The sequence below is a fragment of the Rhopalosiphum maidis genome, chromosome 3, assembly GCF_003676215.2.
Source record: "Rhopalosiphum maidis isolate BTI-1 chromosome 3, ASM367621v3, whole genome shotgun sequence".
Taxonomy (NCBI): Eukaryota; Metazoa; Arthropoda; class Insecta; order Hemiptera; family Aphididae; genus Rhopalosiphum; species Rhopalosiphum maidis.
The window spans coordinates 57,866,353-57,886,177 of NC_040879.1; the positions used below are offsets into that span (position 1 = coordinate 57,866,353).

Here is a 19,825-nt window from a genome sequence, read left to right on the forward strand (position 1 = left end):
TATAAAGCATTTATACGCTAATGCCACTTGAAAAATATTAAAATAATAGCTTATGTATATAATATATTATTATTTTGCATTTAAAATTTAAGTTTCTGCTTTATAAGTATTTTATAGCAAATAAAATTCATGTTTTATCTGGAAACTATTCACCATTACGTATAAATGGATAATAATATTATGCTCTGTACACGAAGAGATTTTCAAATCGGTTTTTGATAAAAAATTAGATCTAGTCTGTTTTATATAAAGGAGTTAAAAGTATGAATTATTAATACTATTCAAAATCACTGAAAAACTAAAAAGATCACTAGGAAAAACGATGAGAATTATCAAGCAAAACCAGTATTTGATCTATAAAACCGATTTTATTTTTTTAGTGTAATTAATATCCATTAAAACTTGAAATTTTTACTAAATATTTATTATAATTAATTAAAATTGTTTATATTATAATTTTCTATGCGTGGTATAGTTTATATTATAAAAATTATTGAAGTTAAAAATTCATAAAATTTTTATGATTTATACCTAAAGTTAAAAACCTAATACAAGATTTTCCATAACTTTTTCTTCAAATAACTGTAAAAATAAATTCTAGCGTCAATATAGAAAAAAAATGACGAGCGTATGAAATTTAATATTTACGAAATCACGTAAAATATCGATATATTACAATTTAAATAAAGGTAATAATATAATATATCCTAGAATGACAAATCATCTCCGTTCAGAATCGTTTTTCGTATACAATGATACCTGTCGTTGCATTTAAATTTAACACATCCATTATAGTGACCTACTCTCCATTTCTACTATATAGCACAGCGATATTTCAAGTTAGTAAATACAAGTAAATTTAACTTTAGTTAAACTTACATTTATCTTTACTAATTTTTCTAAAATTATAAATGTTTTCAAATCAGCGTGGTAGGTTAGGTATACGTAGTATATTATTTAAAAATCAAAAAAAAAAAAATATGATAATAGATACAAATAAATTTACCTGATCAAATTAAAATAAAATTTGGGCTTTTTTGTAATTTAATCACATTTTAATTTTGGTAATACGGGTAATACGGGTATAGACTAAAGAATATTTATATGTTCAATTTCTAGGTAACTTCAAATCTTTATCCAACTTTTATAAATTTATTACACAAGCAGTTTAACTACACAATAAAAGAGTTCTGAAAAATAGCGCATCATAATAAATAGTTGAGGCAATAGTTTTTTTTATATTATATTGGGTATATAAAACGTACGGTTTTTATGACGAAAAACATACATAAGTACAAATAAATAAAAGTTTAAAATATCAAAACCTATGTTACGAAACTAAAAAACCAATATTTACTTTCTAGTTTTATTTCATATTGAACCCTTTTAAGTGAATTTAAAACATAGTGGAAGAAATATATATGAAAGTTTGATTTCCTGAAAAGAAAACAATTGCAGCATATACAATAAATTGTATTTTTCTAGTAAAAATATATCTAATTGTTTATTCTATCAACGAATAATAAAATTGGGAAAATAATAAATCTTCTATGATATAGATATTATTTTTATTATAACTGATCAAATTATGTAGCACGTTAATACTATTTTTATAAATACATGTGAAGTCAAAATTTATTAAATTTACATAATCAAATATATAATAATTATATTATGTATATATTAAACAATTTTATTTAGTACCACTGTAAAAATAATATGAATCCATTTCATGTCAATAACAATCAGTTTGAATAGGTAATAATTTTTGATACGATATAATATTATATTATACGAACTACAATGTTTATCGTACTTTTGATTTTAATGTCCAACCTTGATAACATTTTCCAAATTAAATAATAAAATAGAACAAAAAAATGTAGGTGTACAATCATAGTTTTTATTGTATTGATTTGAAATAATAATATTGGTTTAAATGTTTAATGTTATAATACTTATCCAATAATGATTGTAATAATTATAATAGACGTCTATATTTTTGTACAATTAGTGGTGGGTTTCTTGTACGAGCTTGTTGCTCGAACAGTTCATCAAGTTACCGTTAGATAGAACGAAAATAATCAATAAAATGCGTAGTTGCGTACGTCAAATCCAAACGTTTACATTACAGTAGGTACCCCATCTGAAGTTCGCACATTTTTGGCGTTCAGTATACTCCCAGACACGCTGATCGGCGGACCTCCCGTGAACATTAAGTCTACGTAAAATTTTCGATAAATAACATTACGTAACAACAAATACGTACTTTGAATTTTTCAAATTTTTTTTTCACTCGTTTAAGTCTTAACTGGAAAATGGCCACGAAAATAGATGTAGCGAAATTAATACATGAAGTCAGCAAACATCCAGAGATCTACAATCCAGATCATGCAAACTTTGCCAATAAAGAAATAAGAAACAATATTTTTAATACCATCATCAATAAAGATATGGATGGTATAACAGGTGAGTAATAAACTTTATTCTTTAACGTAATATCCAATTATATTATATAATTAAAAGGCTCAGGAGTTTATTAATTAAAGCTATTAAAATATGCACCCATTCTTGACTTACAAATAAAAAGTCAAAAACAATTATTTCTATCATTTAAAATTTTTTTTCTTGTGGAAATATTGTTTGGATACAATATTTAATAATAGACGCTTTATTACTATTGTAAAAAATTAAAATGCAACGTATTTCTGTATTTTTCATGACTTTTTTAGTTGAAATGATTTATCTGACATAATTAGTTAAGATGTGTTTAAATGTAGCTAATCTGATCTTTTTTTAATCATTCAGTAAAATATACTAATGTGTAATTTTTTAAACTGTTTAAATCAAATATTAAATATATAATACTAAGATACTTTTAGAATATCATAATTAATTTAAATTGATTTCGTAGTATCTTTATTGATGTAAGTATTATAATTGTCTGAACTTTAAACTATATAAACTAATTGTTTATAGCTTTTTACATAATACACGTCAAATAAAATTGCAATTAATATCTAGGTATCTATATAATTTTAGTACAAAAATATAATAGTATTTTTTAATAAAAATTATTCAATGAAGTATTTCTAATATTATAAGATTCATACATGTATTATAGCGTTCAAAACATTTTTATTTTATCTAATGTAACAATGTATTTTTACCATAATCACAACAGAAAAAACCAGGAAAATGGATTTTCTGTATAGGTATGGCTTGAATGTATCTCATAATTCAGTAAGTCACTGTCACTAGTACTACAATATGGTGATAGTGAAGTAACTTTTTGTGCTATGCCTACGCATTATTATACCTACCTAAGTATGAAATAATTTTTATATGTAAAAATATAAATGTTTTATAATTACAACTATAGATTAATTAGGATTGACACTCTTGAAAATTTCGTACGGAAAATGAAAATATTCTCGGGAATACCAAATTATTTTTTTTCGTTACATAAAGGTAAAGGGTTAATATAAAATATTAAAATATAAAATTATTAATCAATTAGCAATATTTTTTTTTTTTGTGTTACCTTTTTATACAATTATCATAAAATTAGCTCAAAATGTATTGCTTTATTATTTTTATCGTTAACAGTTTATTTATAATATACCTAGTTAAAATCAAGGAAGAAATTTAAAACATACACATCTTTCACAAACTTTAACCGGGTCAGTTTTCCACTGACAAAACAAACCATCTTTTCTTATAAAAATTGTTGTTTTTCTGCTGTTTTTTTTTTTTGTTGTTGTTCGGTTGTGTTGCTGAGCTCCAAAGTGAAATGTAAATTTCATTCTAAATTCCAAGTAAAATATATTTGTACAAAAATGTTGGGGTGTGTAGTATGCTGCACCGAAACTAACATTTAGTTTTGCGTGAAAACTTTCACAAATATTTGTGGTACGATTTAGGGTCACTGCAAACTCAGACCAAATATTAGGGAGAGATAAATCTTAAATAATGCATATTGCTCAATATATTATGATTCTAGGAGATAATCTCAAAATGTTTAGACTGGTTTGATGATCATTAAATCATCAATAAAACAATTAAATACTTCCTCTGGTTTCAAAAACGACAAACCACACTTAAGTTAGTCAATTGTATCATTATCGGGACTTTTATATGTTTTTTAACCATGTATAGATTCTCATAAAGTTACACAAAGCTTTCAAGTTAGTAGAAAAACCTATGATATTGTCTACCAAATAATTACAAAATAAAAATTGTTCGTCTCTATTGATTGTTATGTTCATTGTATTTGAAAAATGATGTGTTTTTTGTTTGCTTTTAGGTAATTTTGGATACAGTACTTTACGAGCATGGTGGATGTTATTTCTTATTAATTTCAAATCATTCGTAGGCATTTATTGTAGGAATATTAAAATTTTTCAATTCAGACCTAATGAGCTTCGAAGGCTGTGTAGAAATATCTTCTTGCGATTTTCGTTTAACCGAGTCGCTAAATTTCTGCCTATCTAGAACTTTACTATCACATTTTTCGCCACAATGCTCACATTTACATTTCTCAATTATGTTTTAAATACCTACACGATAATTAAAAAAAAACACTTGCACGTATTTCAAAAACACTTTCAATGTTGTATATCATTCATTGACAATTTATGGAAACAAAATTTTCGCTTGACACAAAATCCATACTTAAGTTTTTAACACTACAAAACACACTAAAACACTACAAACGACTATAATTCAAACTTCTAGCCTTGACACGTACCGTTCTACTGACTACTAGCTAGTTTCAATATGTTATCCGATGACAGCTACTGTCCGGTCATGTCGTTATGGGACGACATTAAGTTTGAGTTATGTAATTAAGATAACATTAATATAAAATATTACTTACCATGAACCCAACTCAAGTATTATCAAATATTACCATGGACCCAACTCGTGTTTATTTTAAATGATCAAATATCTATCGGGACCCAATTCAAGTTTACCCTTCTTAAATATTTGATTTTAAGATTAGTTTTTATTATATTTTTAAAAGTTCTTATATTTCTATATACCTATAGTAACTATTAAAATCAACAAAAGAATATTCAATGTTTGTGAGCCAAAATTAAATAAATGTATGTAAAACCCTATACCAAACTATAGAGATTCAAAAAATATACTTAAATACCCTAAAATTCTAAAGAAATGTATTGATATAACGTTTACCGAAAGTTGTCCAGTAGTTTATGAATTAATATAGAACAAACTAAGAAACATTAGTTTATAATATTATATTATTATATGTATATAAATAATAATTTTGAAATGTAATGTAAAATCTTGTATTATAGTGTATGATAATATTATTAATCATTAGATACAGACGATATACACTCGATGCAGTTAATATTTTTAACAGAAAAGAGAGTAATTGTGTTTAGAGTACTTAAGTACCTATATATACTACTCTCAATCGCAGGTAAAATATTTTTATTTAGTATTTAGATTCTGAGAGGAGTGGGTGAAAAAACTAAAAAAAAAATCAAATGTTTTCTTGTTAACACTAGAGATGGCAACAAAAAATACATATGGCATATACATACACCTAGGCTTAGTTACCAGCTCCTTATCAATTTTATTAACTTTTTGGTTATCAGTTTACCGCATAAATGCAGACGTGTAATTCTAAATTTTATTTAAAATTGTGTATATTCTTGATGTGGCTAAATTATGATCTAGGGTATTACTTAGACGTACACATTTTTTAATGTTTGCCTCGGTGTCAACTTCCTATTAGGACAATACTTATAATTTATAATGTACACTCAATACAGAGCAGTATTTAAAAATTTGGTGCTCTTGGGCATATACAATATTAATATTACACTAATTAATTCATCCATTATCAGGATTCTTTAATACTAAAATCTAACTGATCAATTTATAAATGAAAATCGTTTAAAAGTTAAAAAAATTTAAATCTTCTTTTAATTAACAAATTATAATTTATAACATAATAGTTCATACCAATTACTTCTTTTTAACGTAATTTTTCCCAATAATTCAATAAAATGTAGCTTCTTCGTGATTTTTGTAAATTTCCACGTATTCCTGGAAAATGTTAAGCCCCAGAGTTAGCTACTATATGTATTTACACGGGTCACAAGAGAGAGATATCGAAAATATTCTGTATAGGTATAGACAATTGATAATTAAAGTAACAGTGGAATATTTGAAATTTCTACTGTTAATTTTTTTCAATTTCAACAAAAATCAAAAATCGCTAAAACACAATTTCGTAAAATATACGTTTGAATATCTAAGTTAAAGTTATGAATATTTTAGTTTCAAATACTTATATAAAAAAGCATTTAAAACAAAAAAGCTAACTCTGTTTTTTTGATTTTTTTTATTGCTGTAAGAACAACATAAATTTACATAATATATAAGGAATTTCTATTGCATTTTTAAACTTTTTAATTTAGAAAATAATATCATATTTCTACTTTCTTCGATAAAAAAAATACAGTACGATTTAGAAGGATTTTCTTGTACTGAATTTAATATACGAAAAAATAAGTATTATCTACTTCATAAACTAAAATTATTGTTGAATTAAATATACCTTGATTTATTTTATGTTATTAATTAATTCGTGTTTATAATTAATTATTTCATATTCGTTTAGTATGTAAATTATAAATATTTTATAATATAAAGCAAATAAAGTTCTATGAATAATAAAAATGTTTTTATTCATACATTATTCAAGTGCTGATGGTACGTTGTTGCAAAATATACTTATAACATTTTTAGTTGAAAAGTTTTCATTAAATACAAATTATTAATACTTTTTATAAAATACCCCTATCCGTTTTTTTTTTAAGTCAAAGATTTTTATTTTTACTTTTAAAATGTTAATAACACTTGTATGGATATTTTCTCATAATATGCATCCAAAATAATTGATATTTTTATATTATATTATAAAAATCCATTTTTATATAGAAAGTTACAAAATTTTTTACTTGTTATAAATACTTATATGTTTGGGTAAAAAAAATATTAATTTAGTTTTTATATTAATACATTTTATGACATATTTTTAGTACCTACAAAAGCTATGAATTAAATGAGTTTGCATCTTTTTTTTGTTATTTTAAAGAAAAATTAATTAAAATATTTGATAAGAATTTATTTTACATTACTGCAGTATATGAAGGCCTTCACACTAGAAACTATAGGGAAACATACATACTTATTACTCAACGTGGAGCAAGATGAAGTAAGGCGGGACAACTGTATTCCTCTATAGTCAGTGTTTATAAAATGCATAGGTAATAATATAGTTTAGAAGTATCTACTGTATAGAACCAGATGATTTTTGTTGAAAAATGAATACTAATTAATCACATATCAGTGTTTTTAAACGTTCATCTCTCGACGACTTATTTAATAATAATTTCTACATTATTTTAAGTTAAGAGTTATTAATTAATTTCTTATTAATACATTTATTTATACATTGCTGTAGCCTGTAGTCTAATTAATATTATTGAAAATGTTTGAAGCATCTCATCGTGTAGGTTTAACCGAAAATAGTTAGTCTACGTGGGGGTGTAATAATGAGACTGGGTCGTGTGGGCGTAGGTATAACTAGACTATTCTAATTAAGACGTCTATTTATAGTGATCCAATCAACACCTACTGCATTGCAGTGTGATACCTTTTTTTATATACTTTTACTATCTATTTCATATAGCATAAAGAAACAAGTGTTACGATATTTTTGGACAGAATAATAATACATATAAATACGAAGAAAATCTTAAACTTAAAAGCATTTATTTAATGTCAGGCATCCACCCCCACAAGCTGAGTGCAAAGTTGTTTAATAACTACAGTTTGATAGTTATAATTCTGGTTATATCGGAAAAATAAGTACATTTTTATCTGAAAAAGAGATAATTTAAAAAAATGTACCTAATAACGTTTAACCGTTTACTATAAATTTCGTTTCTAAAAATATTATTATCTAAAGTTACAGTAACTAGGACAGTAGCAATAACATTTATAAGTTATAAACTTAATAATTTATTAAATTTAAATTTGAGCATTTTTTTAATAAATCGAAATCATTAACGTATTCAATTATAATGAATTTTTTTCTTGTAAGTAATCTAGGTAGTAACTAGATATGCAATATAGGTATTAATATTGTAGTTACCTACCGAATAATTTCGTTTGTGTAGTGTATAGAAATTAATTAATTAATTAAAATTAAATTATTTGTTCTAATTTAGTAATAATTGCATTTTATATTATATTTAATAACAGTATTTGATGTATTTTCTTAAAATCATTGCTATAATTACTACGCAAAAATTACTAAAATATGGATTGGAAATTGTATTTAAATATTTTATTTGCACAATTATTGTACCATATTTATAATAAAACTTTATAATTTAAACAATATACAATTTCATAAAAGTTTAAATTCTTACAAAAACCAACAGCATAAGACGTTAATAAAAAAATTATCTCCTCGATTTTACATGGATAAGAGATTAGAGAGAGATAGGAAAGTAGCTATTTTTACTTTTATAAATAGTATGCTAGTTGATAGAACTTATGTACGTATAGGACTTTATTAATTATTATATTAGTATTAGTAGTATTTGTATAAAAGACGTTATTTAAACTGGATGCGATTACATGTCGGATATCATTTATTTAGACAAAAAGTTTTTGGACCTTATTTAAATCCGACTTCAATTAAATTTGGATATAAATCAGTTGGACAAAATAAATTGGATCTTATGGGGTTTATGTGAAATATATTAAATAAATATGTTCCAAGTTTTTGATTAGTGCCATTCGACCTACTATCCTAAAACTATATTATTATAATAATATAATTTATTGCATTATATATCAGTCCTTTACTCAATTTAACGTTTTATTTTTAAATTACAAAAATTAAGTGATGTACATAAATTGTAATTCTAATTTCGATATGATTTTAAAATTTAAACTAATAATATATAGCAATAAAAATCAAGCATATAATCATGATTTTCTCGTAGAAGGCGGAATGTCACTTAAAAATTGTATTTAACTTCACTGAATTTATATAAACAAGTTATTTTATAGGTAATATAATATTATAGTTATTTACATATTACAGCTTGTATAAATAAATTAATAAATTCCACTGTAATCAATGACAGAAGAGTATGAATATATTATTATGTAGGCTTTTTGCATGTGCATTGTTCGATACACATAAATAAATGTATGTGTAACGCAGGGTGATTCTCTTATCATTAAACATTCATTATTTCAAAAAGTGTAAACTTTTTCAAAACTTTTAGTTTCATGCTTTCTTAGAAGGCTAGAACAATATAGCATTATATTTAATAGTGAGAACACTGTCAACTTTTGATTTTCAAATGGCAACCTATATTAAAAATGTCATAGAATAATAGGGCTTTAATGAATCTTAAAGTTAAAATTATTTTTTTTCATTTAACCGTTAGTGAATTATAGCGGCTCAAAGTTGGATGGTTTGAGGTTTTTAGGTGTTCGTCCTAATAGGTTGTTACGACTGTGAAGCGTTGGTAACTACAGAGTACAGGTGCTAAGTTCATCACTGCGTTAATAGTAGAAAACGTGTTTATTACATAATATGAAAATAATATCTACATTTTATTATCTATTATCCTTTACCCGTGTAACTATTGGTCTTCAGAAACAAGAATTAAAGAAGTATTATAAAAACCGAAAACCACTCAATTTTAAAAAGATCTATCTCGCTAAAAAATTAACAAAAAATAATAATTTGAACGTTCCAATTCATAAAAAAAATAGCCCTGTTAATTTAGTACATTTTAAATATAGGTTGCAATTTTAAAATAAAAAGTTTATAGTGGTTTCACTATTAAATAAATGGGTGAAAAAAATAAGAATTTTATACAATTTAAGAAAAGCATGAAATAAAAATATTTTGGAAAAAAAATCATTAATTGGCAAAATAATGAGTATTTAATGATAAAAGAATCACACTGTATAAACCATATCCGAATACCAGCCCGAAGCACTCGAAGTGGATGAAAGTAACTGAGCCTCAAATCAAAAATTTATTTTTTCTTACATAAAATGTAACAAATAAATTTGAATGTGCGCCCGTAAGGCACATAATGGAAACATATTAATTTTAATAATGATATTATGTACCTACATTTATTTTAATAAACGATGGCAACGTCGCGGAAGTAATAGTACAAAAGAAATCCTCGCGGCGTCCTCAATTCAAACAGCAAAAAAGGTATATTTACCTACCATATATAATATACATATATGATTGTTCATGCAATAATAAATTTTAAATAAAATACTTTTATATTTTTTCTGTATGTACATAAAATTGAGTAAAATAATTAAGTTAAATAGTTACACCTTCATGAACCGTATGTACACTTTATCCCGTATAGTACCTATGTACCTATATACTATAACATGTTATATTATGTAGCGATATGATTTCAATATATAACTAATATATATATATATATATATACATAACTAATATATATACGTCCATACAATATAATGTAAGTGTAGTATATTTTATGACACAAAAAATCAGTGTCGTATTTACAATTTTTTTTTTTTTTAATTAGTATTAGAAATAATTTTATAAGCCTACATAAAATACGAAAAATAAACATGACAAGCAGTAAGTACATATAACTAATCACACAACGACCGACTAAAATCATCCGTGTGTACCGAAGAGATTGAGATAAAGCAAAAAATTATGGATCTTAATATAGTTTAAATTATACTAAGTTATTTTTAATTTTTATTAAAAAATATTATTCAAAAAAATTGTATCATCATTATTTTAGTATATTTTTTAAAAGTTGATGAAAATTATATGTAGATATATAAATAAATTTGTTCAGTGCGTGAAAGGGAATTCCTCTATATCCTAATCACCTTACACGTTACTGCGATGAATGCATTTTTTAGAATATTTAAACGAAATATAATGAAATACTCCTTGGGTAATTTATTTTTATGGAAATCGCGTAATTATCAAAAATTGTTTATTCAAATATTTGTTTTATACAAATTTAGAGCTCGCAAATAGAATTATTTAATTATTCATCAAATATTTATGGTCATAATTTTTTTCGAATTGCCAACAATTCGTTAAAATACATATTTATTTAGGTTTTATATAATTATATGAGCAATATAAAATCGTTAAATAGTTAAAAACTGCCAGTGTGTATATTGTACACATAATGAGGTAGGTAGTAACTATATAGTAACTAAAAAGTTAACATAACTCAACCCGTCGCACGTAGTTATTTTATACACACATATATATATAATTAACCATGGCATTTAACTTTGATATATTATTCATTTTATTTTGAAATAGATAAAAGAAAGATTTCTTAACTGACTCGGTGACTTATTTTGTTTGATACACACAATATTACAAATTAATATGTTAAGTAATATTATGTCTTTATGACATAGGTATTTTGCTTTTCATGTGTTTTGGTTTTATGAACTTAAATATAAACCAAAATAAATACTTTTATTAACACAAAAATAAAAGATATTCCTAAATATTTCCTGTACATGGTACATACACAAACAAGTGTAACTTAAAGAGACTTTTAAATGATTTTCCGTCTTTGACATTCCCCGAAATCGTTTTTAAACGGAGAAACAGAATATGTGCCTATTTGTTTCAATATTTGTAATGTCGTATGAATATATTAAACTATAAAAATATTTACAATAACCATTATAATAATGTCATAATACGAACAGGAACAGCTCACAAAAGTATAAATAAAATTTGTTAGTCTCATGTTATGTTTTTTATTAGGTACTTACTTCATATTATAATTTATAATTTTTTGAACAATCTTGCTAACATCTCAAATCACATATTTTTATTTTCGATACTTTTTATAACAATTTATAGTTTTTAATTAAATCTATAGGTTTTGATTTGTTTACACAATTTTTTTTTGTTATAATTTATTTTTAAATCAAAAATAAGTTTGCACATATTATAAATAAATAGGTACAATAATGCAATTTGTAAATTAATACAATACAATAATCTCTCTTAGGTTTAAATTTCGTTCTTAAAGCATAGCTTATGATAAGGGTAGGGAGTTAATAGAGGTTGTTTGCAAGTATAATTTTTTTTATATATTATATATTGGTCGTTATTCTCAATACCATTCGGCGATGAGCCGATGAATATTATCTACTAGCTACTTTTTACTTTGATTATTAAATTTCAACACATAAATATACTTTAAATAAAAAGAACAAAAATTAATATAATGTATAATAAAAAATTTACGAGTATAATATTGTATAAAATAATTTTTAATTTTCACTAATTTATCTGCGCATAATATTACTATGTACAGAGTATGTGCATTATTGAAATGAAAATATAAAAAATATAATTTTTTTTCATTTTATTCGTTATCTTTCACTCTCAGTTATACGGGAACGGAATCAGCCACTTTCGCCCCACAACTCCATAGACTTTTGTCTCCTTTATATCTACTACATAATGTTACGTTTGAGGAAACACTTAAGCGCAACACGTTTTACTTGATCCGTGATTGTCATTTACTATAGAAAATAAAATATTTACTATAATAATATATAAATTTAGACTTATATTTTATACTTTTGATAAAATTATCGACATTTCTTTTCTTTGTTAAAAAATTGTGCAGTTTACATTCAACAGATTTTAAGACCGGGTTATCCATTGGCGTTGTTTAATTTTTTTCTTGTGTAACTTCGAAATCAACTAGTAATTTAAAATTTAAAAATTTAAAAAATTGAACATTCGAATTGTGGGGTGTCCTGGCCAAACTATTCGGACTTACAATTACAGCCTCAGCTATAGCTTTATGCTTATATAGAGTAATCGCAACCGTAAATATATCGTACATCACTGCTCAGACAGATAGACGCGTCCTTCATTATATATAATTATTAAACGCATCATTTATTAACCTGGTTTTAAGTCATTTTAATATTTTATGGTATCAAGGTAATAATTAAAAAAACATTAGCTACTTCCAAATATTTAGCGTTCTATTTAAACGTCCTGTATTAGTCTATTTTGGTATTTTCTAATTGTTAAGATAATTAATTGTCTATCCATTTTTAAACTAAACGATTGTCGATCATGGATATTATATATATTATATTATCATGCTATTGCCTATTTAAAAAGCTTCCATGGATTAATAATATATGAATATATATTTATAATAATTTTAATTTAATATATTTTATAATTCATTCACTTATTATTATGTCCAGTTAATATAATTAGAAATAAAATATATTCAGCATTAGATGAAACTTGTGCAAATTTAAGTTAAAACTAGAGAAATATTTTGATTGTTTATTAAGTATTGGAATACAACCAATATTGAAAAAAAAAAATGTCTGTATTAACATATAACTTTGAGAGTCTGATCGCCGTATATGTATTATAAAACAATATACATATAATATACATATTATATCATATTACACGAACAATGTTAATTTTCAGGCGAAATTCTGCAGCGCAAGTGGGACCAAATATTAAACAAGTATGCTAATTTCATTAGAAAACTGAGCAACGACGATTCGTCTGAAAAAATTTTGGAACGATTCATGAAATGGCCGTGGACAAAACCCATGCGTATCTTTAAACCATATGTTCGCAAACAATTGTAAGTATATTATAATAGGTACCATTATAAATTATAATATATAGAATAGTAAAACCCATTATTTATAAAAAAAACCAATGGACGAATGATGTATTGATTTTTTTGTTTTAATTCGAGTCTTGAATGTTGTTTTAGTTTTTGAATACCTAACGAACGTTCATATTGAAAGTTTTAATAAATTATTGAAAAGTTTAAAATAGAATCTCAGATAATTATGTATAGGTACTGATGTTGTTCTGCAAAAGTAATATTAAGAATAAATTAAAACTAGGTATCGACAGAAATTCTCCAACAATATTTAATTTATTCTCCCAAATTGAGTAGACCAAAAGGCAATCCTTAACAAAGTTCGATGAAATTAAACTCAATCATGAATTCACAATATTAAAAATATACTTTGGAGTTACTGACATTATATTTTATAAAGTTTTTGTTAGAATAACCTGCTTAGGAGAATGGGTCAGACTGTCTGCAAATGGAATTATGTATATTTTTTAATCGACGTTTATTTCCTTGGAAACTAATTTGGGAGCGAAATTGATTGCACTTTGTGTGATTTAAATTTTATTTTAAACGAAATAAATAAACAATTACGACTGGTATTTATAAAAAATTGTGTTAAGAATTTACCCAGAAGTTAACCCCGAATTCAACTACAGTAAAATGTAATTATTTATCGATCAATTTATTTTAAACACTTTTATAAAATATACACATTATAAAATAGTAATATAGTTTTTATATTTTTTTTATCTTTATCGCGAATTTATGGGAAATTCTATTTTTTATCAATTGACAAAAAAAAACTGTTTAAATACCGCGTTTTAATTGGAGGGGTACAAACAAAAATAGTGGAATTATAAACGCACATATAATGTACTTAATTATCAGGGATCTGCAGGAATTAGTTGCAATAGTACATTGTTATATTGGAAGTAGTACAACATAACTGAGTAATAAATAATTAATACATTTCAAATTACATTAATCACAGTAAATTCAAATAGAAAATTTTAATTTGCATATTTTAGAATTTTTTTTTGCACATTTTAAAGATTTTGCTACGTTAAGAAGTTAGGTTACCAAATAATTATTTAAATAAATTTAATTTTTTTTATGTATTTATTTCAGTTATTCGTCGATAAATTATTATTGTCTTTAATGGAATAGTTAACGTTTTTATTGACTATTTAAAAAGCTTATATCTAACACTCTAATAGTTCTTAAATGTTAAATATATAGTTTGGTTTGTCATGGTCCATAGGTTAATAAAAATAAATATTTTGAGTTATAATTTTTTATTAAATTATTTCATTAATTCTCTATTAATTTATATCTAACAACTGTTTCACTTAAATGGGCCGTAATTATATAGAAAATAATGACCGGGATGATAAAATAATATAGATATGGAAAGTAAAATAATGGAATGTAATTTTGTGGAACGTAAAATTACGAAACCAGAAAAATGTGGAATTAAATATCACGGATAGTAATAGTAGAGCTGTAATATTCAGTAACATCCCGGACCGTAATTTTGTCGAAAGTGAAATGACAGAATTTGAAATGTCATAAGCCACTAATTTTCACCATTGATATGAATTTTCATATTTATCAGTTAACTACCTAATTACAAAATGGTCAAATCTATTTCGGATTTTTATTTTAAATCTAAAAAATATGATCTAGTATTGCCAAAATGAACGATAATTGGAAATATATAATTTTATCTAAAATGGAAAGGACGAAGAGTTCTTTAAAATTTGATTCTTTGTTAAATTATTGAGGTTTATTAAGTACTTGTTTGGTTTTATGATATGAAATTGAACACAATATTAAAAATAATGGTCTTCGATCACTGTACATAAATATAAACAAATAAACCATTTGTTAGTCTGTAGAAATGTTTTGATTTGTATGTAATAAATTCATAAGCACAACTAAGAGAGGAGAAGGGAAGGCTTAATTTATAGGCAAGGCCACACCTATAGAGATTGGGTTCAAACTTGGCTTCATCTCCCCCCCTCTTCTCTTTGAAAATTGTTCTGGATACAGCCCTGTTTGTAGATATTTGTTAAATGTTTTATAAAATGTATTTTTTATTATGTTGATATGTTTTGTATTGATCTATTTCATCACTAATAAAGCGATAAGGATAATTAATAACAGGCTATATTCAATAAAAATCACATGAAATTATAAGGGAAATAAATAACCTTCAATGATCTTTTTTTTTTAAATAATATTTCTTTTTGATGGGTTATTTAAAATCAATATAGTTTATATAAATTTTATATTCACGAATATAAAAAAAAATTATTGTGCTTTTTTAACGGTTTATAACTATTTCTAAATTATCAAATACTATTGTGAGATGATTAAACATTAATAAAAATGTATTTGTTTTAAAAAAGTAACTCATTACAATAATAATGTTCAAATCGTTTTTTTAACAGCGGAATACCGGAATTTCAACCCGCGGTGCAGCTGATAGCCGGAATGGAGGCGGACGTGCCGCATATCCCAATTTCGGCTCTACGGCCTTTGCATACTATATCCGCTGTAGATGGACCGTCTAACGACGACGCGACGTCCGGCTCCGAATTTCCATACCCGCGGTCCACTGGGCAGGGACGTGAACTGCAGGGTGACGATCATGTCGTACAAAACCCGACACTTCACTGTGTAACTACGTCGACTTTCGAAAGTCCTTCGACCGCGAATGAGACGCCAGTCACTTCGAGACCCGCAGACTCACAACTTGTGCACCCTATTCCGGAACCCAGTATCGAGCTCCCGCAACCAAGACCGATCGAAATTTTGGAGATTCCGATGTCTAATATTGGGTTCATGGGTCCCGAGTTCATACGGGCAATACCGGCATCGCGACTGCCGCAGATTTTGGAAAACTTAAGCAGCACCGGGTCGTCATCGTCGTCCCGCAATTCCACTGATCGGGATGATGGTTTCGACCAGTTAGGGAGGAGTATCACTGCTACCATGATTCAAGACATTCGAAGGATGATAACCATGGGCCAGTTCTCCGGCGATGATGCAGGCAGCAATGATGACGATGATGACGATGATGATGACGACGACACCGAAGAAGACGATGACGACGACGATGACGACAATGACGACGGCGATGACACGGTAGACGACGAAGTAGCGAAGAACGAAGGAGCGGTGGATACTGGAGATGATGGACCGTCTAGTTCTAAGAAGAGACGTCGACAGGACCAGTCCAATGAAGACGGTGACAAAGGTCGCACAAGAGTTGATGGTGATACAAGCCGCACAGGAAACAACGAACGTGATGGTCGGGAGGATGTTCTACCCGATCTGCCACAACCCAAGCCGGCGGTCAAGAGAGGACCGTCGGATTTTAGTGCACAAGAGCACATATTTCTGGCTTGGGCTAAGACGATGAGTACATTTACGCCCAAACGACAAGCGACAATTAAAATGCAAATCAACAAAATCATGTCCGAGGCCGAATTCGAAGATTTGGACGACGAGTTTTTTGCTGGTTATTTTATTTTTATGTTATACTTGCATGTCTACGTACTACACCACCTAGATACTATATATTATACAAATACAAATGTACAGATTATCTACCTAGCTACTCTTATTTAATACTTACTTAGCTTTTAATTTCCTAGTTAAATGTATGTGCTTTTAAAAAGTATCATTTTAACACGATTAAGTCGTTAAAAAAACAACAATTTCGAAAAAACATTTAGTGTAACTTGAAAACAATAGTCGTAGATACTTAAAACTGTCATCAAATATTTATAATATGATCATTTTCTATGCATTCTTTAGTTTAAAAAATATTTATACTTCTTTTGAACTACCTATTAATAGACATTTTGTTAGTTTTATTTCTATAAGTAACGATACAAATTTCCTTATGGATTTGTATTAAAATAAAATAGTACAATTCTGTAGACATTTTAAGTTCAAATTTGGACGAAATTACATATTTAAACTACCTATGTATGTTTTAGATCAAAAACATTATTTGAGAGGAAAATATAATTTTTACATAGGTATATTATTATATTTTTTACATTCAATGGTGTTTTCGAATTCAATTTTTTCAGGTTTTCAGCAAAAATTAATTTAACCTACTAACCCACTGTATTATTAATAGTAAGATTAATTAATTTACTTAATAGCAATATTACTTGACATGAAATAATTTTAGTGAATTAGGCTACTCTAACGTTTATTTTGCAATATTTTTTTCAGCTAACAGACAACCTCACCGGCCTATTTACACTTCACGCTATTGAACAAATCGTTTTATTCCGGTCAAAGGTTGACGGATTGGAAGTATTTTTACGGAACACGCTCCTACAACATTCCATTATCGAAGATCATAGTTTTCATCATTATTATAAAATAATGTTTTAGAGTTTACTCATTTATTAATCACGTATTTATGCGCTATTATTATACATCAATTGCTTTATTCGTTAATCGTTATATTATTTACTATAACAACATATTGGAACATAAAACAAAACAAAAAAAAATATATTAATTTATAAAATAATAACTATAAGTTTAAATTAAGTTAAATTATGCTTTGATACCAGTGCCACAACTAGATGATGAGCTTCGTTTTCCCTCTAAAACAAAGGGTAATTTAGCCATCCAAGTTACAACATTATCATCTACCTAGTTTTGTTTAATTTTGACAGTTTAAGAGAATAAAATTAATAAAAAATAATAAGTTAATAGGTATTTTCATATCTGAATGTCGATTTTGCTATAAACATTTTTTTTATTAATTTGTTAAAAATACCTCATCACTATCGTTACAGTAATCAAGCGAGTTAAATAAATTATTATTCAAGCTGCTGACATTTTGGATTAACATATTGCAATATCTTTATTATTAAAAAAAAATTCATCAACAATACTTAATTTATAATTAATGACCATGTTAATTATAAGTTAATCATTTTTAAGTATATTTTAATGCATTGCCTTGTCTGCTTATCTGCCTGGGTAGGTATTGTTGTAATGGTTGATATATACCCAAACCCATATAGTGCTGTTGTACTGTGCTCATAAAATATACTATTATTTGGACAATTCTGAGTTAATAAGACGACAGTACAAAAATATTCAATCTCATAATATACAAATTATTGAAACTTATAATTACTATAATTACTATATTTATATTTAATTGAATTATGTATTAGCAAATATACGTGTTAAATGTTTAAGTAATGCTGTTATTCAAACATACTACATGAGCATATTTTTTGTGTGATGTCTGAAATTATTAATTTGTTAAATTGGTATTCTATTGTTACTTTTTAAATTATGATTGTCATTACTCATTATTAACGACTAAAGAAAAATGTAACTGGGGCAAGGATTTACACTATTATACTGCACATCATACTTATAAAACACACTTTTGTCAATGTCTGTATGTATTTATATTCTTGAAATTCAATGTGAATTGGTTAGGTAGCATAATATATCTGTAAACATTTAACTTATTACTTATAATATTGTAAAATATGCTAATGTATAAAAGAAATAGATATCTATTATAATAGTCCTTTGTATGTCCAATATCAATAGAACAATTATATTTTGCACAATTTTAAAGACAGTAGAACTCCGATTATCCAAATGCCTATCAACCAAACTTCCGGATGTCAAATTAACAGGACGAGAAAAAAGAACTATGAAGCAAACTAAAATATCAACATTTTTCAAAATAAAATAAATAATGTGCCAAGTCGGCTATTTTTTTTTTCTTTTAAAATATGTTATTGTATTTATAGCTTGTTCTTTTTCAGTTAAATATTATAATAAAATTATTTATTTATTGTTACAAATTTCAAATTAAATTACATAGATTTTAATAATAAATAGATACATAGAATACATTTATACAATTATATAACTTTTGATATGTCATATATCAATCATCCGGATATTTACTTATCCAGACCACCCTTGACATTAATTAATCTGGATAATTAAAGTTCTACTGTAGTTAAAAATAAATAATGACCTTGTCGTTT

At 25.8% G+C, this 19,825-nt stretch overlaps 1 protein-coding gene across 1 annotated transcript; it reads left to right on the top strand.

Annotated features, from left to right (window-relative positions):
• Positions 1-2,192: 2,192 nt before the first annotated feature.
• LOC113556130 (nucleolin-like) lies at positions 2,193-19,802 on the top strand. The gene is made up of 4 exons (XM_026960898.2): positions 2,193-2,469; positions 13,601-13,763; positions 16,220-17,292; positions 18,021-19,802. Exons 1-4 carry the CDS (start codon positions 2,319-2,321, stop codon positions 18,062-18,064), a joined length of 1,431 nt encoding a protein of 476 aa, XP_026816699.1. The 5' UTR covers positions 2,193-2,318; the 3' UTR covers positions 18,065-19,802.
• The last annotated feature ends 23 nt before the right edge of the window (positions 19,803-19,825 follow it).

What these genes read in the sequence shown, in the direction of transcription:
- LOC113556130 (XM_026960898.2), top strand. Translation starts at nt 2,319, where the DNA reads ATGGCCACGAAAATAGATGTAGCGAAATTAATACATGAAGTCAGCAAA. An exon ending in CCATATGTTCGCAAACAATT is followed by an intron (nt 13,764 to 16,219) that starts GTAAGTATATTA and finishes TTTTTTTAACAG; the next exon opens with CGGAATACCGGAATTTCAAC. An exon ending in GGACGACGAGTTTTTTGCTG is followed by an intron (nt 17,293 to 18,020) that starts GTTATTTTATTT and finishes TATTTTTTTCAG; the next exon opens with CTAACAGACAACCTCACCGG.